General features: G+C 44.1%; 1 protein-coding gene across 2 annotated transcripts; it reads left to right on the top strand.

Moving 5' to 3' along the window:
• Positions 1–14: 14 nt before the first annotated feature.
• taf5l (TAF5-like RNA polymerase II, p300/CBP-associated factor (PCAF)-associated factor) lies at positions 15–27,453 on the top strand. Of its 2 annotated transcripts, XM_078556580.1 has the most exons (5): positions 15–169; positions 1,836–1,980; positions 12,234–12,338; positions 15,904–16,628; positions 25,858–27,453. In XM_078556580.1, the coding sequence occupies exons 2-5, from the start codon at positions 1,839–1,841 to the stop codon at positions 26,647–26,649; spliced, it is 1,764 nt and encodes a 587-aa protein (XP_078412706.1). In that variant the 5' UTR covers positions 15–169; positions 1,836–1,838; the 3' UTR covers positions 26,650–27,453. The 2 variants fall into 2 exon arrangements, with proteins under 2 accessions (XP_078412706.1, XP_078412707.1); XM_078556581.1 differs by lacking the exon at positions 12,234–12,338.

The raw sequence follows: 27,453 nt of genomic DNA, 5'->3' as shown, positions 1-27,453 counted from the left end.
TCACCTCTCACCCCTCACCCAGCCAATCAACATGAAGCCGAGCGGAGGCGCCAAAGCGGCGGAGAGGCCCCGAGTCCGGGCCTGAACCCGAACCCGAGTCCGAGCCCTGGGGCCGCTCCCCGGATTGTCGACTTCCCTTTCTGCGGTGTTAGCGAGCGGCCGTCATGCAGTAAGTTCCCCGGCCCGAGGGAGGAGGAGGAGACGGTTCGGCCGGGCCGAGGCTTCCGGCCTACAGGAGCCCGGGCCGGCCCCAGCTTCAAATCAACCTGGGTAACCCACATCCCCCCCCCCCCAAACAACCTGGGGAGTACCCACCGCACCATCCCCCCTCCGCCCCCCAAACCCGGGTAACCCCCCCCAAACCCGGGTAACCCACCCCCCCCCCCCCCCAAACCCGGGTAACCCCCCCCCAGCCCCATCCACCCAACCTGGGTATCCCCCCCCCCCCATCCACCCCCCCCCCCCCCCCCCCCAGCCCCATCCACCCAATCTGGGTAACCCCCCCGCAAGACCCATCCACCTAACCTGGGTAACCGCCCCCAGCCCCATCCACCCAACCTGGGTAACCCCCCCCCAGACCCATCCACCCAATCTGGGTAACCCCCCCGCAAGACCCATCCACCTAACCTGGGTAACCGCCCCCAGCCCCATCCACCCAACCTGGGTAACCCCCCCCCAGCCCCATCCACCCAACCTGGGTAACCCCCCCCCAGCCCCATCCACCCAACCTGGGTAACCCCCCCCCAGCCCCATCCACCCAACCTGGGTAACCCCCCCCCAGCCCCATCCACCCAACCTGGGTAACCCCCCCAGCCCCATCCACCCAACCTGGGTAACCCCCCCCAGCCCCATCCACCCAACCTGGGTAACCCCCCCCAGCCCCATCCACCCAACCTGGGTAGCCCCCCCCAGCCCCATCCACCCAACCTGGGTAACCCCCCCCCAGCCCCAGCCACCCAACCTGGGTAACCCCCCCCCCAGCCCCAGCCACCCAACCTGGGTAACCCCCCCAGCCCCAGCCACCCAACCTGGGTAACCCCCCCAGCCCCAGCCACCCAACCTGGGTAACTCCCAACACTCACTCTCTTCACCCCCACACCCACCCCTGACCTGGGTAAGCCCCAACTCTCTCTCTCCTCTCTCTCTCTGTCTCTCTCTCTCCCCCGCCCCCCCAACCTTCAACCTGGGTATCCCCCAACTCCCCACCGCCCCATCTCTATCTTGCGCTCTCTCTCTCTCTCTCACGCTTTCTTGCTCTCTCTCCCTCCACCTGGGTAACACCCAGCACTCTCCCCTCCCCCCCAAACCTGTGTAACCCCCATCTCTCCCCCTCCCCCCATGTAATCCCTACCCCCACCCCCCAACCCAACCTGGGTAACCCTCTCCCTCCCCCCTCCCAAACCCGAGTAACCCCTGGACCCCCACCCCAACCCAGGTAAACCCCACTCACAACCTGGGAAGCCCCCCCTGCCTGGCCACCTGGGTACCCACCCCCAAACACAGGTAATTAACGGATCCCCACCCTGGGTTTTGGCTGGTGTGAACAGGGTGCAATAGAGCTTTATTGCTTCAGCTAAATTTGGCATTGAATTGTTAAACCTGATGTCTGCCATGTCCGTTCAAGCCTGAGTGAGTGGTGCTGAGGGCCTTACCAAAGTGAACGGTCACGGTGAGAGAGAGAGTAATAGTTTCAGCGGGGACTAGGGCATCAAATGAAAAGGTGAGGCTGCAGTTTAGCCAATCAGTAGCTGCAGAAATATTGATAACACAGTCGCCTAGAGAGTATGACTGTGGTATACTGTCCTTCGTATTGATCTTGTGTTTTTCACAATTAGACCATGAAGCGAGTACGTACAGAACAGATACAGGCTGCAGTGGCTCACTACCTCCGAAGAAGACAATATGTAGACTCCGATGGAGCCCTGAAACAAGGACCCAAATTTTCTCAGACTGCAGAGGAAATGGCAACTAACTTAACAGGTACATCAAAGACCAATTTGAGCAATGATGTAGATCATTCCATCTTATTTTGTGGACTAGGTATCAGTGTCAAGCCAGGCAGAGTAAAGCTTCTTGCTGATATGTTGATGGGGTGATATGAAGTAAATAGAATGGGGAAAGGCCTGTGTGGAGCATAGACTGATTGGGTGAGCCAAATGACCTGTTTCTGTGCAGTAAATTCCATGTCCTATTCTTTTCCTTTGCTGTGAACCTTAACCCTCCACCCGCCCCAGTTGACTTCTCACAATTGCAATAGTGTGACATTCCAATTCCTGCACCAGCCACCTGCATATCTGCATTCAATAATAATTGACATTTCTACAGTGCCTTTAATATAGTAAAGCGTCCCTAGACAATTGAGAGGGGTATGGGCATGGAGGAGTAAAAGAAGAGTTAAATGGCACAACTGTGCAGTGGAAGTCATTTAAGCTACGGGCAAGTAAGCAAGTTTGTCTGCACATTTACTGAAGCGTAGTAAATTGCACTAGGCTTCCTGCTGTGAACTCGCACTTCTGGCTGGTAAAAGTAGGGAAAATCCCAAGATATTCTATAAGTATATCAATGGGAAGAGGATAACCAGGGAAAGAGTAGGGACCAAGGGGGCAATCTATGGGTGGAGCCAGAGGACACCGGTAGAGTGGTGAATGAATACTTCACATCCGTCTTTACCCAGGAGAATGAGGATGAAGGTATCGAAGTCGGGGAGAGAGAATGCGAGGCTCTTGAGCAAATTGATATAGGGAGTATAAGGTTTTGGAGGTGTTGGCAGGCTTAAAAGTGGACAAATCTCCAGGTCCAGATGATTTGTGTCCCAGACTGCTGAGGGAGGCAAGGGAGGAGATCACAGGGGCTCTGACCCAAATTTTGAATCCTTGTCTGGCCATGGGGGAAGTGCGAGAGGACTGGAGAACAGCTAATGTGGTTCTGCTATTCAAGAAGGGTTGTAGGGATAAGCCAGGGAACTACAGACCAGTGAGTCTCATGTCAGTGGTAGGGAAACTATTGGAGAGAATCTATCTTCACTTGGAGAGGGAAGATTTGATCAGGGATAGTCAGTATGGCTTTGTCAGAGGGAGGTCATGCCTAACAAATTTGATTGAATTTTTTGAGGAGGTGACCAGGTGTGTAGACGAGGGTAGTGCAGTTGATGTAGTTTATATGGATTTCAGCAAAGCCTTTGACAAGGTCCCACATGGGAGACTTATAAAGTAGGCAAATGCACATGGGATACAGGGTAATTTGATAAGGTGGATTCAAAATTGGCTTAGTTGTAGGAGACAGAGGGTGATGACAGAAGGCTGCTTTAGTGACTGGAAGCCTATGTCCAGTGGCGTACCACAGGGATCTATGCTGGGTCCCCTATTATTTGTCATTTATATATATGACTATGTGGGGTAGGATTAGTAAGTTTGCGGATGACACAAAGATTGGCCGGGTGGTTAACAGTGAGGTTGAGTGTCTTGGGCTACAGGAAGATATAGACGGGATTGTCAAACGGGCAGATAAGTGGAATTTAACCCTGAAAACTATGAGGTGATACACTTTGGAAGGAGTGATTTGACAAGGAAGTATTCAATGAACGGCATGACACTAGGAAGTTCTGAGGAACAAAGGGACCTTGGCATATGTGCCCATAGGTCTGTGAAGGTGGAGGGGCATGTTAGTGGGGTGGTGAAAAAGGCATATGGGACACTTGCCTTTATCAATTGAGGCATAGATTACAAAAGTAGGGAGGTCATGTTGGAGTTGTATAGAACCTTGGTGAGGTTGCAGCTGGAGTACTGTATGCAGTTCTGGTTGGCACATTATAGGAAGGATGTGATTGCACTGGAGGGGTTGCAGAGGAGATTCACCAGGATGTTGCCTGGGATGAAACATTGAAGTTATGAAGAGAGGTTGGATAGACTTGGGTTGTTTTCGTTGGAGCAGAGAAGACTGAAGGGCGACCTGATCGAGGTGCACAAGATTATGAGGGGCATGGACAGGGTGGATAGGGAGCAGCTGTTCCCCCTAGTTGAAGGGTCAGTCAAGAGGGGACATAAGTTCAAGGTGAGGGGCAGGAGGTTTAGGGGGAATGTGAGGAAAAACTTTTTTACCCAGAGGGTGGTGACAGTCTGGAATACACTGCCTGGGAGGGTGGTGGAGGCGGGTTGCCTCACATCCTTTAAAAAGTACCTGAATGAGCACTTGGCACATCATAACATTCAAGGCTATGGGCCAAGTGCTGGTAAATGGGATTAGGTAGGTAGGTCAGGTGTTTCTCACGTGTCGGTGCAGGCTTGATGGGCCTGTGAGATTCTGAGCTGGGTTAAGACTTATTTTTCAGACAGAGACAGACAGAGAGAGAGAGAGAGGGATACTGACTTTCAACCTATCAATCTGAAGTGAAATCCCAGTGGCTGAATTGAGGGTTAAAAAGTCATTCAGGCAAGTTATAACACTTGAGTAAGAAGGCCTAGAACATAGCTTTCACCTTGCTCTTCCACTTAAAGGGTTCTCTAAATTGAGCTGTTGTAGCATGTAAAATGTTTTACAGCAGTCAACAATGACCATTTGCAGCCTGGTAAATCAGCCTATGAAACCCAGGTAGTTACTATTTGTTATCATTAGAGAATTGGTGGATTTATCCTAAATTGTAATCTCCTTGATTTTCTTTTGATTTATACTCTGCCTATGGTGGCATTTATGGCCTGTCCCTTGAGCAAAGTGGTGGTGGGCCAACTTCTTGAACCACTGCAGTTCATCTGGTGAAGGTACTGCCACAATACTAATATAAAAACAAAAAACTACTGCGGATGCTGGAAATCCAAAACAAAAACAGAATTACCTGGAAAAACTCAGCAGGTCTGGCAGCATCGGTAGAGAAGAAAAGAGTCGACGTTTCAAGTCCTCACGACCCTTCAACAGAACTGAGTATAGTTAGGAGAGGGGTGAAATATAAGCTGGTTTAAGGTGGGCAGGGGGAGAGAGAAGTTGAGGGGGGAGGTGGTTGTAGGGACAAGCAAGCAGTGATAGGAGCAGATAATCAAAAGATGTCACAGACAAAAGGATCAAAGAGGTGTTGAAGGTGGTGAAGAGGTGCCACAATACTATTGGGTAGGGAGTTCTGCAGTGACAATAAAGGAATAGTGAGATATGTCCAAATGTGCGCATTCTCTTGCTGTCCTTGCTCTTTGTGATTTTGGGAGGTGCTGTCAAAGAAGCCTCAGCAAATTTCTGCAGTGCATCCTCAAGATAATATGCACTGCAGTTCTAAGTGAGAATCACTGCTAGAGAATTGTTAGATATATTCTAAATTGTAATCTGTTGATATTGGCAATCTGAGGGGTACGCAAATGAATGAGATCATGGATTAAAACTTCTTAGTAGCCCATGTGGTTGAACAGTTAGGGTACCCTGCTTTTATTGAATTGAGGGGGCGGGTGTGGGGTAACTGAGGCTCAGCACACATGGGATCTGGCTGTTACATCAGCTGCGTGGGAGAGCCACTGAGATTCAGAACTAGTAACAAAACTGTTGGATAGACCACTGCCACAATTCTGAAATTTGGAAATACAGTGCAGTGTACAGTAAAGCACTGATGGGTTGGCTGTCCATGTTGATAGCATTCACTATTCTAGGTTGCTAATGTGTCAGCCTTTCATATAGAATCTTCAAAATATGGTAACAAATCTCTCCTAATTCACATACAACTGCACTTTTAAAATCCCAATTATCCAGCCTTTAGCCCTCCCTTCACCAAGACATTTCTGCAACTACTGACTTGCTTAATCCTCACTTCATTAAAGCCATTACACATAGTCACCCTGGTATACTCCACTCCCTTTGGTCCAGGGGATGCAGGCTTGAACAGAGATGGCAGTCAACTGATTTAGCCACTGACTGCCAGATCTGTTTGGGCTGCATAAAGCATTGGGGCCTTGCCCTTGCCTGCCCAAAATGTTCACTGTATCAGGATCATCCTTGAATGCCAAGGTAAGCCCAGGCTTCTTTTCTGTACTGCAAACCGTCATCTTAACCCCCTCTACCCTCGCTCCAGCAACAGAAGGTGCTAGACATTTGTGAACTCCTTTGCCACTAGGATTGAGCCCATTTGATCCGCTGCTTCTCCCATTTCCCTTCCTTCCCCTCATCGCTGGGCCAAACCTTCTCTAAGATTCACCCCTGCCCCAGCCCTGGACTTGCATTTTTCTCTTCCATTGCCCCTTCAAATTCATCTTGGCCATGAGACCCACTTGTTGCTCCCTCAACCTTATTCCCACTCCCTTTATTCCCATTAGACTGCTGACCACCCAATTTGTCTTTCTGTTTCCAGTTTTTTTTTCTCTTCCTTTTATGGGAAGTGGGTGTTGTTGGCAAGACCAGCATTTGTTGTCCATTCTTAATTGCCCTTGAACTGAGTGGCTTGCTAGGCCATTTCAGAGGACAGTTAAGAGTCAACTACATTGCTGTTGGTCTGGAGTCACATGTGGGCCAGGCCAGGTAAGGATGGCAAATTTCCTTCCCTAAAGGATATTAGTGAACCAGATGGGGTTTTTTTTTTACACAACAAATGATGATTATTGTCATGGTCACCATGCTGAGAATAGCTTTATAATTCTAGATTTATTGTTGAATTTAAATTCCACCAGCTCTTGTGGTGGGATTTGAATCAGTGTCCTAGTGCATTAACCTGCCCTCTGCATTACTAATCCAGTGATATTACCATGACACCAACATCCCTCCGCTGATATTAATTGTTCTCCATCCTTCAGTTCTTTCCCCATCTCCTTCAAACCTACAATCACCCCATCCCACAAATAAACCTGACTCCTCTGTCTATGCAAACCATTGCCTCATTTCCAAAGTCCATTTTCTGTCCAATGTCTTGAGCAGATCTTTCTCAGAACTACTTGTGAATTTCGGTTTACACTCCTACCATAATACTGGAAAGGCTCTATTCAAAGTCACAAATTATATCTTAAGTGGGGTGACAACGGTAAACTATCTCTTCTTGCTCTTTTTGACCTGTCTGTGGCTTTTGACCACACCATTCTCCTCCACTGCCATCCAGCTGCTGAGACTGCACTCACCTGCTCCCATTCTTACCTACCCAGTCTAAGCCAGCGAATTAACTGCAGTGACTTCTCTTTCCCTCTCCCACATCATTACCTCTGGTGTTGTATTACAGTTGAATAAAGGCAACTACAGAAGCATGAGGGAGGAGCTGGCCAGAATTGACTGGGAGTTGAGCCTAGCAGGAAAGACAGTGGAACAGCAATGGCAGGAGTTTCTGGGAGTAATTTGGGAGACACAGCAAAAATTCATCCCGAGGAAGAAGAAGCATACTAAAGGGAGGACGAGGCAACCATGGCTGACAAGTGAAGTCAGGGACAGCATAAAAGCTGAAGAGAAAGCATACAATGCGGCGAAAAGCAGTGGGAAACCAGGGGATTGGGAAGCCGACAAAGACCAACAGAGGACAACTAAAAAAGAAATGAGGGAGAAGATTAAAAGTGAGGGTAAACTAGCCAGTAATATAAAAGAAGATTGCAAGAGTTTTTTTAGATATATAAAGGGTAAGAGAGAGGCAAAAGTGGACATTGGGCTGCTGGAAAATGACGCTGGAGAAGTAGTAGTGGGGAACAAAGAAATGGCGGAGGAACTGAATAGGTACTTTGCGTCAGTCTTCACGGTGGAAGACACAAGTGACATCCCCAAAGTTCAAGAGAATTGGGGGGCAGAGGTAAGTATGGTGGCCTTTACCAAGGAGAAGGTGCTAGGAAAACTGAAAGGTCTGAAGGTGGATAAATCACCTGGGCCAGATGGATTACACCCCAGAGTTCTGAAGGAGATAGCTGAAGAGATAGTGGAGGCGTTAGTGGTGATCTTTCAGGAATCACTGGAGTCAGGGAGGGTCCCAGAGGACTGGAAAATCGCTAATGTAACCCCCCTGTTTAAGAAGGGAGTGAGGCAAAAGACGGGAAATTACAGGCCGATTAGCCTGACCTCGGTCGTTGGTAAGATTTTAGAGTCCATTATTAAGGATGAGATTTCAGAATACTTGGAAGGGCATGGTAAAATCAGGCAAAGTCAGCATGGCTTCATCAAGGGGAGGTCATGCCTGACAAATCTGTTAGAATTCTTTTGAGGAGGTAACGAGTAGGTTAGACAAAGGAGAGCCAATGGATGTTATCTTCTTGGACTTCCAGAAGGCCTTTGACAAGGTGCCGCCCAGGAGGCTGCTTAGTAAGATAAGAGCCCATGGTGTTAGAGGCAAGGTACTAACATGGATAGAAGATTGGCTGTCTGGCAGGAGGCAGAGTGTGGGGATAAGGGGGTCCTTCTCAGGATGGCGGCTGGTGACTAGTGGAGTTCCACAGGGGTCAGTGTTGGGACCACAACTTTTCACTTTATACATTAATGATCTAGATGAAGGAACTGAGGGCATCCTGGCTAAGTTTGCAGATGATACAAAGATAGGTGGAGGGACAGGTAGTATTGAGGAGGTGGGGAGGCTGCAGAAGGATTTGGACAGGTTAGGAGAATGGGCAAAGAAGTGGCAGATGGAATACAACGTGGGGAAGTGTGAGGTCATGCACTTTGGTAGGAAGAATAGAGGCATAGACTATTTTCTAAATGGGGAGAGAATTCAGAAATCTGGAGTGCAAGGAACTTGGGAGTCCTAGTCCAGGATTCTCTTAAGGTTAACTTGCAGGTTGAGCCGGTAGTTAGGAAGGCAAATGCAATGTTGGCATTTATTTCGAGAGGACTAGAATATAAAAGCAGGGATGTGCTGCTGAGGCTTTATAAGGCTCTGGTCAGACCACATTTAGAATATTGTGAGCAATTTTGGGCCCCGTATCTCAGGAAGGATGTTCTGGCCCTGGAGAGAGTCCAGAGGAGGTTCACGAGAACAATCCCAGGAATGAAAGGCTTAACATATGAGGAACGTTTGAGGACTCTGGGTCTATACTCGATGGAGTTTAGAAGGATGAGGGGGGATCTGATTGAAACTTACAGAATACTGAAAGGCCTGGATAGAATGGACGTGGGGAAGATGTTTCCACTAGTAGGAGAGACTAGGACCTGAGGGCACAACCTCACATTAAAGGGAAGACCTTTTAGAACAGAGATGAGGAGAAACTTCTTTAGCCAGAGAGTGGTGAATCTGGAATTCATTGCCACAGAAGGCTGTGGAGGCCAGGTCATTGAGTGTATTTAAGACCGAGATAGATAGGTTCTTGATTGGTAAGGGGATCAAAGGTTACGGGGTGAAGGCGGGAGAATGGGGTTGAGAAACTTACCAGCCATGATTGAATGGTGGAGCAGACTCGATGGGCCGATTGGCCTAATTTCTGCCCCTATGTCTTATGGTCCCCCAAGAATCGATCGATCCTATGTCGCCTCCTATTTCTGATCTACAAACTGCCCTTTAGCAATGTCATCTGAAAGCACAGCATCAGTTTCCACATGTACACTGATGACACCCACCTTCATTTCAGCACCACTGCATTCAGGCCCTCCACTGTCTCCAAATTGTCAGACTGCTTGTCTGGTAGCTAGTATTGGACGATCAGCAATTGCCCCTCGACTAAATATTGGGAAGACCAAAGTCATTATCATCAGACCCCTCCCCAATAAACTCTATTCACCAGCCACTGACTCTGTTCTTCTCCCTGACAACTGTTTGAGACTAAACCAGTCTGTTTGCAACCTTGGTGTTACATTTGACCCAAGGACAAGCTTCTGACCACATTTCTGCTCCAATTACTAAGACCCCCTGTTTCCATCTCCACTCTACCTCAGCTCATCTGCTGCTGAAACCCTCATTCATGCCTTTGTTATCTATAGTCATGACTATTCCAATGCACTCCTGACTGGCTTCGCATGTTCTACCTTCCATAACTTGGGGTTGTCTAAAGCTCTGCTGTCTGTTTCTGAACTCGCACCATATCCCGTTTGCCCGTTAGCTTGTGCTCATTAACCTCTGCTGACTTCTAGCTAAGCAAGGCCTCGATTTTAAAATCTTCATCTTTGTTTTCAGATCCCTCTGTGGCCTCTCCACTCCCTATCTGCAATCTCCTCCAGCTCTGCAATCTCTGCACTTGTCCAGTTCTGGCCTCTTCAGCACCCTGATTTTAATATCTCCACTTTTGACAGCCATGTCTTCAGCTGCCCAGACCGTAAGCTCTGAAATTCCCGTCCAAAACTCCCTGATTCTCTTCTTCCCTTTCCCTCTTTAAGACCGTCCTCAAAAATCTGCATACTTGACTAAGGTTTTGGCCATCTGCCCTAATACATATCCTTATTTGGCTTGATGTTGAGTCTTGTTTGTTAGCTCTCCTCTGAAGTGTCTTGGGTCATTTTACTACATTAACGGTGCTGTATAAGTACAAGTTGTTATATTTATAATTAGCTCATTTCTTTTGCATTCAGCCCATCATTGACAACATGCATGAAAAGAGATGGGAGCCGGTTTTATGGTGCTTTTGTAAAAATGTTACAAAATTAAAAACTAAGTCCAAGTTAGGAATGTCACAAACAAGTTTTATGCAGATGTTTGCTCAGATTCTGGGAGACCAACATCTGTGTGGCGGCTTCTTGTGGTTCCAATAAATTGCAATCACCTTAGCAGTAGAATGGTGGGCACATAAAATCACTTATTCTTCAGAACTGGGACTAAGCTGTGTAAAAGCAGCTAAAGTAAGTGTTAGTTCACAAAGGCGTTGTGGCTAAAAATAAAATATGTGGGATGAAGAGTTTTTGAAATGTTAATTAACTTGTGATATACTACTCGGTAATTATTGCCACCAGTATTTGTAATTGGATGGTTGCAATTCCCAGGGGAATGAATGTGAGAACTTTTTTAAAATGCTGAAATTGATGCAATTTTTTTTTTAAGGTACGATTTATATTTGAAATTGGGTTGCTTTGAGGAGGCCTGTATGATTTTAAAATGATCTATAGTCCTGAAGTAATTGAGCAGATGAATTGAAGTAATACCAAGAAATGCAAGATATATATTGCAAAGTGGGTGATACTTTGGATATTGTAATTATCTGTACATGACTCGCACTATTGTAAACTGAGGAAATAGGCTCAACCCATTGGGCTTCATAAGCAAGCATACATTGTCGACAAAGATTTTAATAGAATTGAATGATATAATCTTAAGTGCAAGTACATGTTGCATTTGTGATGTAGGTTGCATGTGTCTGTTGGATCTGGTTTGAATCTACCCCATTCTCATGGAATGGAAGTCTCTTTCCCACCCGTACCTACTTCCCATGTTAATGAGCAGAAGTCACAGTAAAATGTACACTGGTGCTAAAAATGGCCACTGGATATCAGTAAACAAAAGATAGCAAAAAGGATTTTGGCGTATTTGACCAGTTGTGTATGTTGCTACTTTGTATGGATTTCAGCAGGGTATGATAGCCCAGTGATTACGGTACTGGACTAGCAACCCAGAAGTCACGAGTCCAAATTGGATCACAGCAAATTAATTGTTAATTTGGTAATTTGTTAAATTACTGCAGAAAATGACCATGTTTGACTAATGTTCTTCAGGGAAGTGACCCTGCCACCTCCACCTGGTCTGATAACTTACATATGACCCAGTCTCTCTGTGTGGTTGAATCTTAATAGTGCAATTGTGGGTGGGTAATAAATACAACCTTGCAGTTGTCTCCCATATTCCAGGAACAAGTGATTATGGCACTGGATCAGCAACCCAGAGGATGAGGGTTCAAATTGTATTATGGCATTTCACATGTTCCTAGGACAAGTGGAATGTTGGACCATGGCAAGTAAAATGGCAGGTTGTTTGAGTATGTCCAAGGAACATCCAGCTGCTTCCAGTAATGTACTGTATGCTTTTAGTTTTGGCAGCTGGGCACACCAAGAGGTGTGTGCAGCCTTTGTATATGTTCAGTTATACCTGGTTCTCCAACTTTATGTTCAGAACCATACCTAAGGCCAGTATTGGCAGGGAGGGGAGTGGTGGTGGGGAGAGGGGTAGGGATTAGCAAAAATCCATACAAATAATACAATACTCCAAATGCTCTCTCAACTTTCTGCACGTGTTTTTCTGAGGCACTTTCTGTCAGGTCCCTGGTGAAACTTCCATTCCTGCAGGACTTTCCTCAACCCAACCACCAGCTTACACTACAGACTGTGGCGTGTATGACTTTTCTGCAAGTGTCAGGTCTTTGATGCTGATCGCATTAATTTTGTATTTTCAAAAACAGTTCAGGCAGAGTCTGGTTCTCCCAATGTGGTGTCTGCAGCTCCCTGTCAAGCTGATCCTAATCAATATGAAATACAGTTTGCAAGGTTGAAAATCTTCCTTTTCGGTAAGTTCGGATAGAAGCAGCTTGTGTTTAATGGTAAAAATGTTCATGTAAAGTTGTCCATGCACTGAGTTTGTGTGTCTCGCTCTCTGCTTGATACCCTTCCTGAAATCGGTGGATCACATTAGAAAGCTACAATTTGTGTGTCGTTCAAATTTTTACCTAAAAAAAACAGTATTATTTGAAATTTATCCTCTTTTCAAAATGAGTTAAATAGCTACTGAGCTCGGACAATCAAAAGAAAGATATTCTACCAGTACAGCTGACTTAATGGCACTGTTAAACCTCATAACCCAAGTTCAGAACACAGCCACAGGTTTGGGAGGTATGGTAGCATAGTGACATGTTACAGGATTAGTAATCCAGAGGCCTGGATGATTCGGAGGCATGAGTTCAAATCCCCCCACTACAGTTGGAAAATTCAATTAATTAAATAACTCTCTGGCATAAAAAGCTAGTATCACTTATGGTGACCGTAAAAGTATCAGTTTATCGTAAAATCCCACCTGGTTCACTAATGTCCTTTAGGGAAGGAAATCTCCCATCCTTGCCTGGTGGGCCTATACATTACTTTGGGCGCATAGCAATGTGGTCAACTCTTGTGGTTTCCTCCAAAATGGTCTAGCAAACCACCTGACTGTATTCAACGAGACTGCTCACCACCACCTTTTCAAGGGCAATTAGGGATTAGCATTGAATATTGGCCTTGCCCAGTGGCACCTACATTCCATAATGAATGTTTAAGAACGGGCATTAGTGACTAAGGTCCTGTAATTTGTAGAAAGATTTGTCTCCCATTTAGTTAATTGAGGGTGTTAGTTGAACAAAGTTTTATTGTAAGTGTGCTCAGTACTTCTTCCTCAAATCAACACTTTGCCTTTTGAGAAGTTATTTGGGAGGAAAAAAAATCTCTTCTGTTGATATTGAAGCAGTTCTCACAGGTGCCTTGGAAGTGAGAAATACAGTCACCTTTTAAATTAATGAACTAACCCACTGTCAGATACTTGTTCAGTATGAGTCTACTTTTTTCTGAAATTTGTCTTGCTATTCACAGTGGAGGGGGTGTGATGTAGATGAAAATGGGAAAAGATAGCAGTGTGAGAGATGGTGTATTGTATACTCTAACACTACAGGGAAATGTAGCATCAAATACAATGAGACTTTCAGAAGATTTAAATAATCATCTCACTTGTAAAGGATGATAATTATGTGTGGCATATGGAGAGTAAATTGGTCCATTCTCAAGAGCTAATAGGCACTTTTAGCTTTTAATTGTTGATTTGAGTCCCAGGAAAGCAGATCTTGCAGTTCACTTCACTCACTTCATTGAATGCAGAAAATGGTATTAGTTCAATCACTTCAGTTCCCACAGGTAAAAGTTATTGAAGAGAATGACAAAGATAGTGGGACTTCTGTTGGAGCACATGTCACTGCTTATTCTAGGTTTCCACCTGCCATTTTAATAAATACTGTTAGCCGGAATGACAGTCAAGACAGCGTGGCATTTTCTGTCACTTTAGAAATACCAGGAGGGTGCCAACCAGTGTTTCCGCTAAGCTGTGCGCGACCATGCAGACAGTGTTCCTGATTAAATACAATGCATGCAGGTCCGCTCAAATAAATTTAAAGGTACTGCACATTGAGAAAATAACATTTTACAAGGAATATTGATGCTGACTATTCCTGGTGCTTGCCTCAATGGAGCTAGGGCTCACCTTTCACCCACCCAGTTGACTCGTGTGATTAAGTTTTCGTTTATAGAAAGTGGGACTTGCAATGGAAGCTCCCTTTTCTGTTGAAGCGCAAGTAAGGAGTCATAGAATGGCTTCAGCACAGGAGGCCATTCAGCTTGTCGTGTCCGTGCCAGCTCTCTGCAAGAGCAACTTAGCAAGATCCACTCACCCCGACCCTTTATCCCCATAGCCCTGCAATTCCTTTCCCTTAAGGTGCTTATCCAATTCCCTTTTGAAAGCCAAGATTGAATCTGCCTCCACCACACCCTCGTGCAGTTCATTCTAGATCTTAACCATTTGCTGCTTAAAACGTTTTTCCCCATGTCGCCTTTGGTGCTTTTGCCATTCACCTTAAATAGGTACCCTCTGGTACTGGACCCTTCCACCAATGGCAACCTATATATTCTGTCTACACTCATGATTTTGACCACCTCAATAATCTTCTCTCAACTTTCTCTTTGCTGAGGAGAACAACCCCAACTTCTCCAGTCTGTCCAGGTAACTGAAGCCCCTCATCCTGGGAACCATTCTGGTAAATCTTTACCACACCCTCTCTAAAACCTTCACACCCATCCTAAAGTGCAGTGCCCAAAATTGGACAAAATACTCCAGTTGAGATTAAACTAGTGTTTTATAAAGGTTCAATTTCCGTCCTTTTGTACTCCCTGCTTCTCTTTAAAACTTGGGATTCTAATCCTTTTTCAACCTGTCCTGGCACCTTCAATTTGTGCCCATATATCCCCCTGGTATCCCTGTTCCTGCAGCCCCTTTAAAATTGTGCCTTTTATTTCATATTGCCTCTTCTCATTCTTCCTACCAAAATGCCTCACTTCACTTCTCTGCATTGAATTCTATTTACCATATGTCCATCCATTCCACCAGCCTGTGTCCTATTAAAGTCTATCACTATCCTCACCGTTCGCAATACTTCCAAGTTTTGTGTCCTCTGCACATTTTTAAATTGTGCCTTGTACACCCAAGCCCTAAGTCATTAATATAGATCTAGAAAGTGAAAAGTGGTCCTAGTACCAACCCCTGGGGAACACCATTGTATACCTTCCTCCATTCCGAAAAACAACTACTTTTCACCTACTTTTTCCTGTCATTTAGCCAACTTTGTATCCGTGCTGCCAGTATCCCTTGTGTTCAGTGAACTTCAACTTTGCTGGCAAGTCTAATATGTGGCACTTTATCAAATGGCTTTTGGAAGTTCATGCACACCACATCAACTGCATTACCCTCATCAACCTCTCTGTTACGTTATCAAACTAAATCAAGTTAGTTAAACACAAGCTGCCTTTAACAAATCCATGCTGGCTTTCCATAACTAATCCACTCTTGTTCAAATGACTGTTTGTCCAAGATTATCGTTGCTAAAAGCTTTCCTACCATCAAAGTTAAACCAATTGGCCTGGAGTTTATCCTTACAGCCTTTTATTTTTGAACTAGGGTGTTACATTTGTAATCCCCCAGTCCTCTGACACAATTCCCGTATCTAAAAAAGATTGGAAGATTATAACCATTTGTATTAACAACCTGCTATGTCTACACACGTTTTTTGTTTTCTGCTTCATCTTACTCTATCTCCTTCATCATGCTGGGAGCTTTGGCTTTGATTACCGTACCTTTCTCTCTTGTGGGAATATACCTCAATTGTACCCCCTCTCGAGCCATGCATTCATCTTTTCTATCCTCCTGTTTCTAAGCTCCCTTGTACATGGCACCAGCAGTAATCCAAAGATTACTACCTTGAATATTAGGGAAACATAAAGTTTGAGTTCTAGCAAGTGCTGCAAGTGTATTTACTCACTCCGCTATCACACTTCTGGTTCCAGATACTGAATCAAAGTACAGCCAAGAAGTGAAACAATTGCTCTACCCTTTATTCGTCTACCTCCACCTTGACATGGTGCACAGTGGTTTGAAGAGTGCAGCAGACAGCTTCTACAGTCATTTTCACGGGATGTTCCTACAAAATACAGATCAGAAGGACATCATGGAACAGCTACGGACTACCCTGAATAGCCAGGACATTTATTCAAACTCCAAACTGCGCAGCCTGATTGAAAACAAATATGTTCTTACCCTTACTGAAGAAAGCTACAACTATCTCCTCCGCTACCTCCAGAGTGACAACAATAGTGCTTTGTGCAAGGTTCTGGCCTCTCGGGTTCAGCTGGATGTGCAGTGTTCTCCACAGACAGGCTATCAGCTGTACAGTGTCGGGACGCTATCTCGCAACGAGGGGGTGGGCATGGAGCCCTCAGAGCTACCCTCTACCATGTTGCAGAATGAAGCTGCGCTAGATATGTTGCAGGACACTATAAAACGGGTAAAAGATGGACCTCCCTCTCTCACAACCATTTGTTTCTATGCTTTCTACAACACAGACCAGCTGCTCAATACTGCAGAAATTTCACCAGACAACAAACTGCTTAGTGCTGGTTTTGATAACTCTTGCATCAAACTCTGGAGTTTGAGGTCGAAGAAACTCAAGTTCGGACCCCAGCAGGTGGATGTCTCTCGCATCAACCTTGCCTGTGATATCTTGGATGATGAGGTATGAAAGTGTTTGTGCTCCCTGGGTTTTGTGATGACGGGCTAAATCTAGCAGTTAGTATCATGTTGGATGATAGGTTTGATGTTTAATATTTTGGTCACTGGCAGTTGCAAGAGATCCTGAAAACTTGAATTTTCATTTGGCTCTCCTAGGGTTTGAAGTTACCTTTTAAACTCCCATTCATATTCACAGCACGATGAAGGAACAACCAACTTATTGTGCAGTCGGTAGGATACATGAGGTAGGTCACCTGAAGTACTCTTGCACGCAGGCTACACACAAGATGTTTCCAAGAATAACCATTCTGTTTACTTGAGTTTGGTGAAGAAATGTTTTCAACAAAATTTAAGGTTCGTTATAGCTGATGTTGAGGCTCCAAGTGACTGATGCAGTCAATAACACAGCTGCCTCTACAATGACACCTTCCATCCATTTCTTCCAAATGTAATCATTTTTCTTCAGTTGTGTTAACTTGCTAAATGGTGAGTGTAGTTCTGTGTTGTAAAACAGGCAGGACGTGGCTGTGAATCCACTTGGTGTGCATTCCTTAACACTACAGATCAGAGCTAGAGAATCCACATCGCTCCTAGCTCAACGACTTGGATAAATGAGCTGCATGTTGTGACACAATGGACAGAACATGTGCTGGATGCAGGTTTTTTATGTACATGCAAAAGTGAATCTGCCATGGTGGAAAATAGGCTCTCTTGTCGATTGCCCTGTACTTGCTCTTTTAATTTCTCTCTCTTCTCCCTTATTTGAGTGATGTGTGGGGAAGAAAACCTCCCAAGTGCAGCTGGTCAAATTTTCCGATGGCAGATGCAGGAAGAATGCAGCTTGCAGGACATGGCGCCCTCCCTCTTTACAATATCCCCCTTTTACACGCTTCCATCACCTCTCCTTCCCAACATACCCTCATAGCACAGCCCTTTCTCAGACCCTGTATGCTCCATGACCCAGGATTGGCAACCTCACATACCATCCCAAGGTTTGACTTTCAGCTGCTGTGCCTTAGTTGATATCCCTCAAAGTCAGAAGATGGCTGGTTCAAGGCCTACTGCAGAGTCTTGAACACAAAAACCTAGACTGACACACCAGTGCAGTATTGAGGGAGTCCTGCACTGTTGGACTTGCCATCTTTTGATGAGATGTTAAATTAGTCCCTGTCTGCTCTCTTGGGTGGATGTAAGAGATCCTGTGGCACTGTTTTAAAGAAGAGCAAGGGAGTTATCCCCGGTGTCCTGGCCAATACTTACTCCTCAATCATCGTTGCTAAAACAGATTATCTGGCCATTATCATACTGCTGTTTGTGAGACCTTGCTATGTGCAAATTGGCTGCCCCATTTTCTGTAATACGACAGTGACTACAAACTTAATTGACTGTAAAGCGCTTTGGGATGTCTTAATGTCATGAAAGGTCCATATAAACCAAATTTATTTTTCCCCATAATGAGAGAGAATGCAATTGTCACATCAATACCTTGTGTTGGTGCAGCACTTTACTTAGTTGCCAGCAGTGAAGCATGTTATTTTCTCATTGGACATTTTTTCATTTCCCTTTGTGGAATTGCACCTAACAGTAGACTTTTTATTTTGGGTTATACAAGTGCGGGCTGGTTGCGTACAGCCTGTACTCTGCTGCCTATTACGAACACTCGAACAGCAAGGAACATACTGTTTGATTTGATTTGGGACGAGTGGGGCATAAACAATTAGAATCCCAGGGATGGAAGAAGCTGATGTTGATGACGCTGTGAATGCATGCCTTGAGGCAAAGCAGAATACTAAGTTAATACATCATTGGATTTAGTCCAAGTAGACATGCAGGAAATTTGGCGCTGGAGGCAGAAGTAAGTAGATTTCTGAATGGGATAGACCAGTCATTGCTAAACTGCAGGAAACGTTGGTTTATCTGGTATTTTCGTATCATCTGCTGCTCTATGGACATGATATTGAGGAATAGTATGTAGATGAATGAGCAGCATTACAGTAGATGAGAAATTGACACTAGGATACATCAGAGTGGACTAACAAAGTGTGATATGGAAGTACAGTGCAGTCTGTGGTGAAAAGTGGAGTAATCAACAGTTGCAAAGATTGAAGAGCAGCCAAGGAAAATGAAAGGACAGTGAGTACTAACCAGTGTTGCACAGGATGTCATTATGACATTGACCATAGTGGTGTTTCTGTCTTGATCTGGTTAGAAATAAGATTGGAAGGGGCCCATCGAGAGCTGAGTTTGTGATAGAGATGACCATAGAGAGAAAAGGCTGGTTAGGATTGGAACAATAGCTTGTAAGGAGAGATGGTTGGGAATGGGGCTTTTTTCCTTTTTAGAAAAAGATTTTTGAGAGGTAAGAACAGTGAAGGCTGGGGACAGCAATGCAATGCCCAGTTAGCATGGTGTCAATAGTGAGTGAGTGGTCAGATTGGAGGGGTTGAGGAATCAGCTGAGAGGCTTCAAGAAAGAGATGGGTAGAATAGGGTGGGGGAATAAAAAGAATTGAGGGACAAAAGGAGAACTAGGGGTTGCTAAACAGAACCTTTATTTTCAACATCAAGAAAGCCTCGAGCTGAAGATGCAGGGTAGGGGGGCTTGGAGAAACTCAGTTGTAAAGAAGTGTGTTTAGGGCTGTTCTTGTTCTCTAGAATAGGGAAATAAGAGTGAGTGATATTGTGCTGTATTCCAAAATCCTTCAGTGGAGGCTTTAAGGTGGTGGATGGACTGTCAATCAAGCGAACTGCTTTGTCCTGGAATTCTAGTCTCAGCCTGCAGACTTAAGGTCACCAATGTGGCCTGTGTACCAGGCAGCAGAGTGGATGGAAATCTTTGATTTTGATATTAAATGGGGCAAATTTGGATCTGATTCAGCAAATCACATGGGAGTTTGTAGACATAAATGTTTGAGTTGACCCTAATCGAGTGAAGCAGGTGGGGAAAAGACAAAGTGGCTTCAACAGCTGCTTTCTGAGAGTCACCCTCCCATTTTGTGGTAAGCTGACCAGGGAAGCTGAGTCCGACCAAGGCAGACAAACCTGGTGCTGTTCCACAGAAGCATGTCTGTGATTGGGCTGTGTTGAGCAGGTTACATTAGACTTGGTATTGTGTAATGTGACAATGAATTAATGACCTCAGAATGAAGACACCGCTAGGTAGCAGCGACCACAATATGATTGAATTTTACACCCAGTTTGAAAGGGAGAAGAGTGGGTCTAAGACTAGTATTTTAAATTTAAATAAAGGCAACTATGTGGGCATGAAAGCTGAAGTGAACTGGGATACTAAGCTAGGGAATAGATCAATAGAGAAGCAGTGGCAGACATTTAAAAGAATATTTCATAATATTCAGAATAAATATACTCCTACTGTAAAGAAAAATTCTAAGGAGAGGACCATTTGAAGGAAGGAGGAATCTAGGAAGGGGATAATCTAACCATGATTAACCAAGGAAGTTAAGGATAGTATCAAATTGAAAGAAAGAATATACAATGTGGCAAAGGTTAGTGGTAAGCCAGAGGATTGGGAAAGTTTTAAAACCAACAAAAGATAACCAAAAAAATAATAGAGGGAGAAAATGAAACGTTGAGAGTAAACTAGCAAGTAATATAAAAACAGACAGTGAAAACTTCTTTAGATATATAAAAAGGAAGAGAGAAGCCAAAGTGAACATAGGTGCCTTAGAGAATGAGGCTGGGGAAATAATAATGGGGAACCAGGAAATGGCAGAGGAGTTGAATAAATACTTTGCATCAGCATTCATGGCAGAAGACATTGATAGCATTCCAAAAATACTAAATAATCAAGGGGAAAAAGAGGGTGGGGGGAGGAAATAAATACAATAACTATCATTAGAGAAAAAGTACTAGGGAAACTAATAGGGCTAAAGGCTGATAAGTCCCCTGGACTTGATGGGTTGCATCCTAGGATATTAAAAGGAAGTACCTACACAGATTGTGGATGCACTGGTAGTAATCTTCCATGAATCCTTAGATTGTGGAAAAGTCCCAGAGAATTGAATAACTGCCAATGTTCATTATTCAAAAAGGGAGGGAGACAAAAAAAACCCAGGTAACTCTAGGCCAGTTAGCTTAACAACCGTTCCTTGGGAAAATGTTACAGTTTATTATAAAGGATGTAATAGCAGAGCATTTAGAAATGCATAATATAATCAAGCAGAGTCAGCATAGCTTCATGAAGGGGAAGTCATGCTTGACAAATTTATTAGAATTCTTTGAGGAGGTAACAAGCAGGATAGATAAAGGGGAATCAATAGATGTAATATATTTGGATTTCCAAAAGGCGTTCGATAAGATATCACACTTAAGGCTACTTGATAAGATAAGAGCCCAAGTTGTTGGGGCAGTATATTAGCATGGATAGAGGGTTGGCTAACTAACAGAAGACAGAGATAAGGGGGGCATTTTCAGGATGGCAACCTGTAACTAATGGAATGCCACAGAGATCAGTGCTGAGGTCACAATTATTTACAATATATATTAATGACTTAGATGAGGGAAGTGAATGTATTATTGCCACGTTTGTGGATGACAGAAACGTAGGTGGGAAGGCAAGTGGCAAGGATGACAATCTACAGAGGGATGTACACAGGTTAAGTGAGTGGGCAAAATCATGGCAGATGGGAATATAATGTGGGAAAATGTGAGGTTATGCACTTTGGCAGGAAGGATAGAGGAGCTGAATATTATTTAAATGGAGAAATACTTCAGAAAGTTACAGCACAGAGGAATTTGGGGGCCCTTGTGTATGAATCACAAAAAGCTAGCATACAAGTTCAGGTAATAGGGAAGGCAAATGGAATGTTGACCTTTATTTCAAAGGGAATGGAGTATAAAAATAGGGAAGCCCTGCTAAAACTAGGCACTAGTTAGACCACACCTAGAATATTGTGAACAGTTTTGGTCCCCTTATCTAAAGAAAGATATATCACTAGGTCGATCCCAGGTATGGCGGTTGAGTAGGTTGGGCCATATTCATTGGAGTTTAGAAGAATGAGAGGCGACCTTATTGAAATGTATAAGATTCTTAGGGGCCTTGACAGGGTAGATGCTGAGAAGTCGTTTCCCCTTGTGGGAGAGTCTAGGACTAGAGGGCATAATCTCAGTAGGAGGTTGCCCATTTAAGACAGAGATGAGGAGGAATTTCTTCAGAGGGTATTGAATCTGGAATTCTTTACCGCAGAGGGCTTTGGAGGCTGGGTCATTAAGTATATTCAAGGCTGAGATCGACAGATTTTTAATCAGTAAAGGAATCAAGGGCCATGGGGGAAAAGGCAGGAAAGTGGATTTGAGGATTATCAGAATGGCGGAGCAGACTCAATGGATTGAATGGCCTACTTCTGTTCCCATGTCTTATGGTCTTAGGAGCCACCATTCGTGGTTAACTAAAGAAGTTAAGGAAAGCATCAAACTTGAGGAAAAAGCATATAACGGTGCAAAGATGAGCGGCAGGTCAGATGCTTGGTTAGAATATAAAGAATGGCAGAGAATGACTAAAAAGTCAATCAGAAGAAATAAATTAGAGTATGAGACGAAGCTAGCTAGAAATGTAAAAATGGGCAGCAAGAGTTTCTATAGGTATTTAAACAAGGAAAGAATAGGTAAAGTGAGTGTTGGTCCTCTAGAGAGTGAGAATGGGGAGTTAATAGTACATAATAAGGAAATGGCAGTTGAAATGAACAAATATTTTGCTTCTGTCTTCCCCATAGGGGTTACAAAAAAAATTCCAGTAATAGCTGTAAATCAGGTGGAAGGGAAGGGGGAACTTGGTGAAATTACAATCACTAGGGAAACCGTACTGAGCAAGATGATGGAGCTGTGGCCTGACAAGTCTCCAGGTCCTGATGGACTTCATTTTTGGGTCTAAAAGAGGTGGCTAATGAGATATTAGATGGGTTGGTGTTAATTTTCCAAAATTCACTATATTCTGGAAAGGTCCCATCAGACTGGAAACTAGCAAATATAACCCCTCTTCAAGAAGGGAGGGAGGCTGAAAACTGGAAACTATAGGCCAGTTAGCTTGACATCTGTCGTGGGGAAGGTTAGAATCAATCATTAAGGAGGTTATAGCTGGGCAATTAGAGAAACACAAGGTAAACGGGAAGAGTCAGTATGGTTTTGTGAAAGGGAAATCCTGTTTAACCATTTATTGGAGTTCTTTGAAGGAGTAACATGCGCTGTGGATAAAGGGGAGCCTGTAGACATACCGTACTTTGATTTCCAGAGGGCATTTGATAAGGTGTCACATCAAAAGTTGTTGTGGAAAAGCAAAGCTCATGGTGTAGAAGGTAAATATTAGCATGGGTAGAAGATTGGCTGGCTGGCAGAAAACTGAGAGTATGCATAAAAGGGTCTTTTTCTGATTGGCAGGATGTGACGAGTGGAGTCTGTGCTGGGGCCTCAACTTTTTACAATTTACATCAATGACTTAGATGAGAGGAGCAATGACATGGTAGCTAAATTTGCAGACAACACAAAGATTGGCAGGAAAGAATGTCGTTAAGAGGACATAAGGGGGTCGCAGGCAGATATAGATAGGTTGAGTGAGTGAGCAAAAATCTGGCAGATGGAGTGTAATGTGGGAAAATGTGAAGTTCACTTTGGCAGGAAGAATAAAAAAGCAGAGTATTACTTAAACAGAGATGACTGCAGAATTCAGAGGTGCAGAGGGATCTAGGTGTTCTAGTGCGTGAGTCACAAAAAGTTAGTATGCAGCTACAGCAAGTAAGTAAGAAGGTTAATGGAATGCTATCCTTTATTACAAGAGGAATTGAACATAAAAGTAAGGATTTAATGCTTCAGTTATGCAGGGCACATTGGTGAGACCACATCTCGAATATTGTGTGCAGTTTCGGTCTCATTTGAGGAAGGATGTAAATGCGTTGGAGGCCATTCAGAGGAGGTTTACTAGATTGATACCTGGAATGAACGTGTTGTCTTATAAGGAAAGGCTCAACAGACTCGAGTTCAGAAGAGTGAGGGGAGAGTGAAGAGTGAGGAAGTATATATAAGCTCCTGAACAGTATTGACAAGTTGGACGTGGAAAGGATGTTTCCACTGGTGGGTGAGTCCAGAACTAGGGGGCACTGTTTTAAAATTGGAGGTTGCCCTTTTAGGACAGAGATGAGGAAATTTTTTTTCTGAGGGTTATGCGACTTTGGAACTCTCTGCCTTTGAAGGTGGTTGAGGCAGGGTCACTGAATATTTTTGAGGCAGAGATAGATAGAATCAAAGGTTATCAGGGGTAGCTGGGAATGTGGAATTTGAAACACAAACAGACTAACCGTGATCTCATTGAATGGCAGAGTAAGCTTGAGGGGCTGAATGGCCTACTTCTCCTATTTTGTATGCTCTTATAATATAATATAATTAATTAGAATATAATCTCTTATGAGAATTTTTCTCATTATCTAGAATACTGACATTTATTGTCCATCTGTAGTTCCCCCTTAAGGTGCTTCCATTTACTTCAACTAAATAACTTGCTAGGCCATTAAATCAATCACCATGGTCACATTACAGCCAAACCAGGTAGGGATGGCAGATTTTCTTCCTTTAAAGAATGTTAGTGAATCAGTTGTGTACCAGCTTCTAATTTTCAGATATTAAAAAAATACTTTAATTCAAAACTCTACTGCTGTGGTGGGATTTTGAATGTTCTCTGGGTTACTAGTGTGAAATTTCAGGTACATCTGGGAATCTGTAGAGATGTCAAGGTTGTAACCTGTAACCTGACCACTTGAAACAGTGACTAAGCCACTGTAATACTGAGCCTACAATGAATGACACAAACTGGATCAATCCTCCTTCCAACCTCAGTGAGCCGATGGCATCACAATTGAATTTTAAAAGCCCTATGGCTGTATAGGGAAAGAATGTCTAAAGATTTTTTTTATATTGTTTTGGCCACTGGCTCCTGGAGTGCAACAATGATATGGAGTCATTACAGCACAAAAACAGGCCATTCAGCCCATCCAGTCCATGCCAGCAATTTATTTTACTCTATTTGGTCTCTTGACTACTCCCGAGACAGTATAGCAGTCACACTATCTTTACTGGTGTATGGTGCAGCCTGTGGTGAGAGGAAGGTTAGGGTTAAATATTCCAGGTCAATAACTTTTTGAATAATTCCTCAGCAGATGCTGCCCGAGGTGCTGAGTATTTGTAGCATGTTGTCTTTATTCTCTATTTCCCATGCCTGCAGCATTTCTAGCTGTAGGATCTACTGATTAAAAATGTGAGGGTACTGCAGTCAGCCCTCCCCAAGACCCAGGCTTCAGTATAAAAGCAGCTTATGTTTGGGGCGGTGTGCCAAGATTATGTGCTCAAGTCTCTGAAATGGGGCTTCTGACTCTGAGGCTAGAGGGTTACCAGGTGTGAGATCTCTTTTCTGTTTAAGGCACATGATGCGACTGGTGCACACATTGTTGTGTTTTTCTGCTGTTCCATTGCGTGGTGGATTGCAGGGAGGTTCCATCATGTGTTCTGTTGCACTGTATGAATATGAATAATATATATATTCTTTGTAATAGATGGGTGAATTTGCATCATTTCAAAATGTCACCTTTGCTCTTTAGGATCAGAGGGAGTGTTAAAGAGCTTCTGCCCTCAAGTTGCCTCTGTCTGACTAGACCACCATTGGTTGTAAACAGTCTGGGCTCCACAGCTGCAGAACTCACTTTTACTGCTCCGTAGTTGGTACTTTCAGCTGCTCCCTGCTAAGTGGGCTGCACCAGCTGTGTCCAGGTGCTTAGCCCCTGACAGAGCAGCATTGTAACAGGCTGATGTTCAAGGCTGTCTCTGTGCTGTTTTCCAGGCCTACAGCATTAATTTTTACAAACACGCACTCTGGAGCCAGCTTCACCTGATTCCCAGGACAGTTTAGAGACGGAAAGAGAGCTTGTTGTCCCCTTGCTCTCATACTCTTGCCCATTGGAAGCTGATTTAGGAAAGATGATTGTGCAAAATACCATGTCTCATGTTCTGAATCCTCAGTTGATCTACAGGAGAACAGAAGCAAAGGACAGTATAAGCACATGGTTGATTTTGCCATTGCACTCCCAAGATCACAGTGTGATATGTAAAACTTCAGAGGAGCAAAAAAGGAAACTTTCAGATCCTACATGTTTGTATAAGTAATTGAAATTTAAATGTTTTTTTTCTACCTGTTCCTGTTATTTATTGGTTTTGTATTTTTATTCCCTAATGCAGGTGGAAGATGATGTGGGCAGCGAAATGAAAATCCTACGAGGGCACTGTGGGCCTGTATATGGCACCAAATTCCTCTCTGATAATTCAGGACTCCTGTCTTGTTCAGAAGACACAACAGTCCGTTACTGGGATTTGTGCAGTTTCAAGAACACTGGTTTGTATCAAGGACATGCTTATCCAGTCTGGGACATTGATATTAGTCCCCTGAGCCTTTACTTTGTAAGTGGATCGCATGATCGGACAGCAAGACTTTGGGCGCTTGACAGAACGTACCCACTACGCATTTATGCGGGTCACTTAGCAGACGTAGACTGTGTTAAGTTCCACCCGAACTCTAATTACATAGCCACAGGCTCGATAGATAAAACTGTGCGGCTGTGGAGTACACAGCAAGGGAATACTGTGCGTCTCTTCACAGGACACCGTGGACCTGTGTTGGCATTGGCTTTCTCTCCTAATGGAAAGTACTTGGCTTCAGCGGGTGAAGATCAGCGACTGAAACTATGGGACCTTGCATCGGGTACTTTATTCAAAGAGCTGAGAGGGCATACTGACAATATAACTAACCTTGCATTTAGTCCGGATAGCAGTTTGATAGTTTCAGCATCTGTTGATAATTCGGTTCGTGTCTGGGATATTCGTAACACTTACTCTAATTCGTTGGTGGATGGTTCTTCCAGTGAGCTGGTGGGCGTATATATGGGACAGACCAGTAACCTTTTGAGTGTGCAGTTCATGGCCTGCAATCTGGTTTTGGTTACAGGGGTTGCACAAGAAAAAAAAGAACAATAAGCATAAAAGAACAATTCCCACTATTTAATTAGAAGCTCCTAAGAAAAGTAAGCCATCAGAGGACCAGGAGTATCATGAATTCACCTTACTGGCTTTCTTTGGGGAGACATATCATGAGTGTACCATACAGGCTTGCTTTGATTACATCTTGTTGCAGCCAAACACACCACCTGTTGCACAACCTTCCCAATATTTAGATAGGAAAGAGTGATTCTATGATGCACACTGGGACTGAAATGGTGGTTCTCCCCTTGCCAACCCTGGGACATCTGTGCCGGGTGTCTGAGTCACTCAGTTTGCAGTCCTATGCAAATCCACTCGTCGCAGGAGCTCTGGTCAACACGTGGTTGAGGTTAAGACGCATGCTTGTATCACTCTATTGCTATGACATTCAGAACGTGAATCGGACACCATTCCGATGCTAACTGCCATTTTGTCCATCTGTTGGATGAATTATACCACTCGTACACAATCAACCGAAAGGTGACTGGAATGTTCTTGCTGTCATTCATTTCATCTGATCTTATGTTCAAAACAAACAAAACCCTAGCTGAAATTTGAGTTCCTCTGTTACACTAGCCCAGATGTTTAATTCTGCAATTTTCTGGCAGATACACTTGTAAGGCAGGGGTTGATTATGTTTAATCTGTGAAGCGGTGTATGTGAAATTATGAAAGGGATTTGAGAAGTACTTCACATACAGCCACAGGCCTTTAGAAATGAAATGAACCTTCTGCTCTGTCTCCAGAAAAACATCAAGATACATTTTGTCAAACTGCGTATTAAACTCTGTTTTGCACAGTG

Source organism: Cetorhinus maximus, chromosome 14 (assembly GCF_964194155.1).
Source record: "Cetorhinus maximus chromosome 14, sCetMax3.hap1.1, whole genome shotgun sequence".
Lineage (NCBI taxonomy): Eukaryota > Metazoa > Chordata > Chondrichthyes > Lamniformes > Cetorhinidae > Cetorhinus > Cetorhinus maximus.
This window is presented reverse-complemented; position numbering and strand designations above follow the sequence as displayed.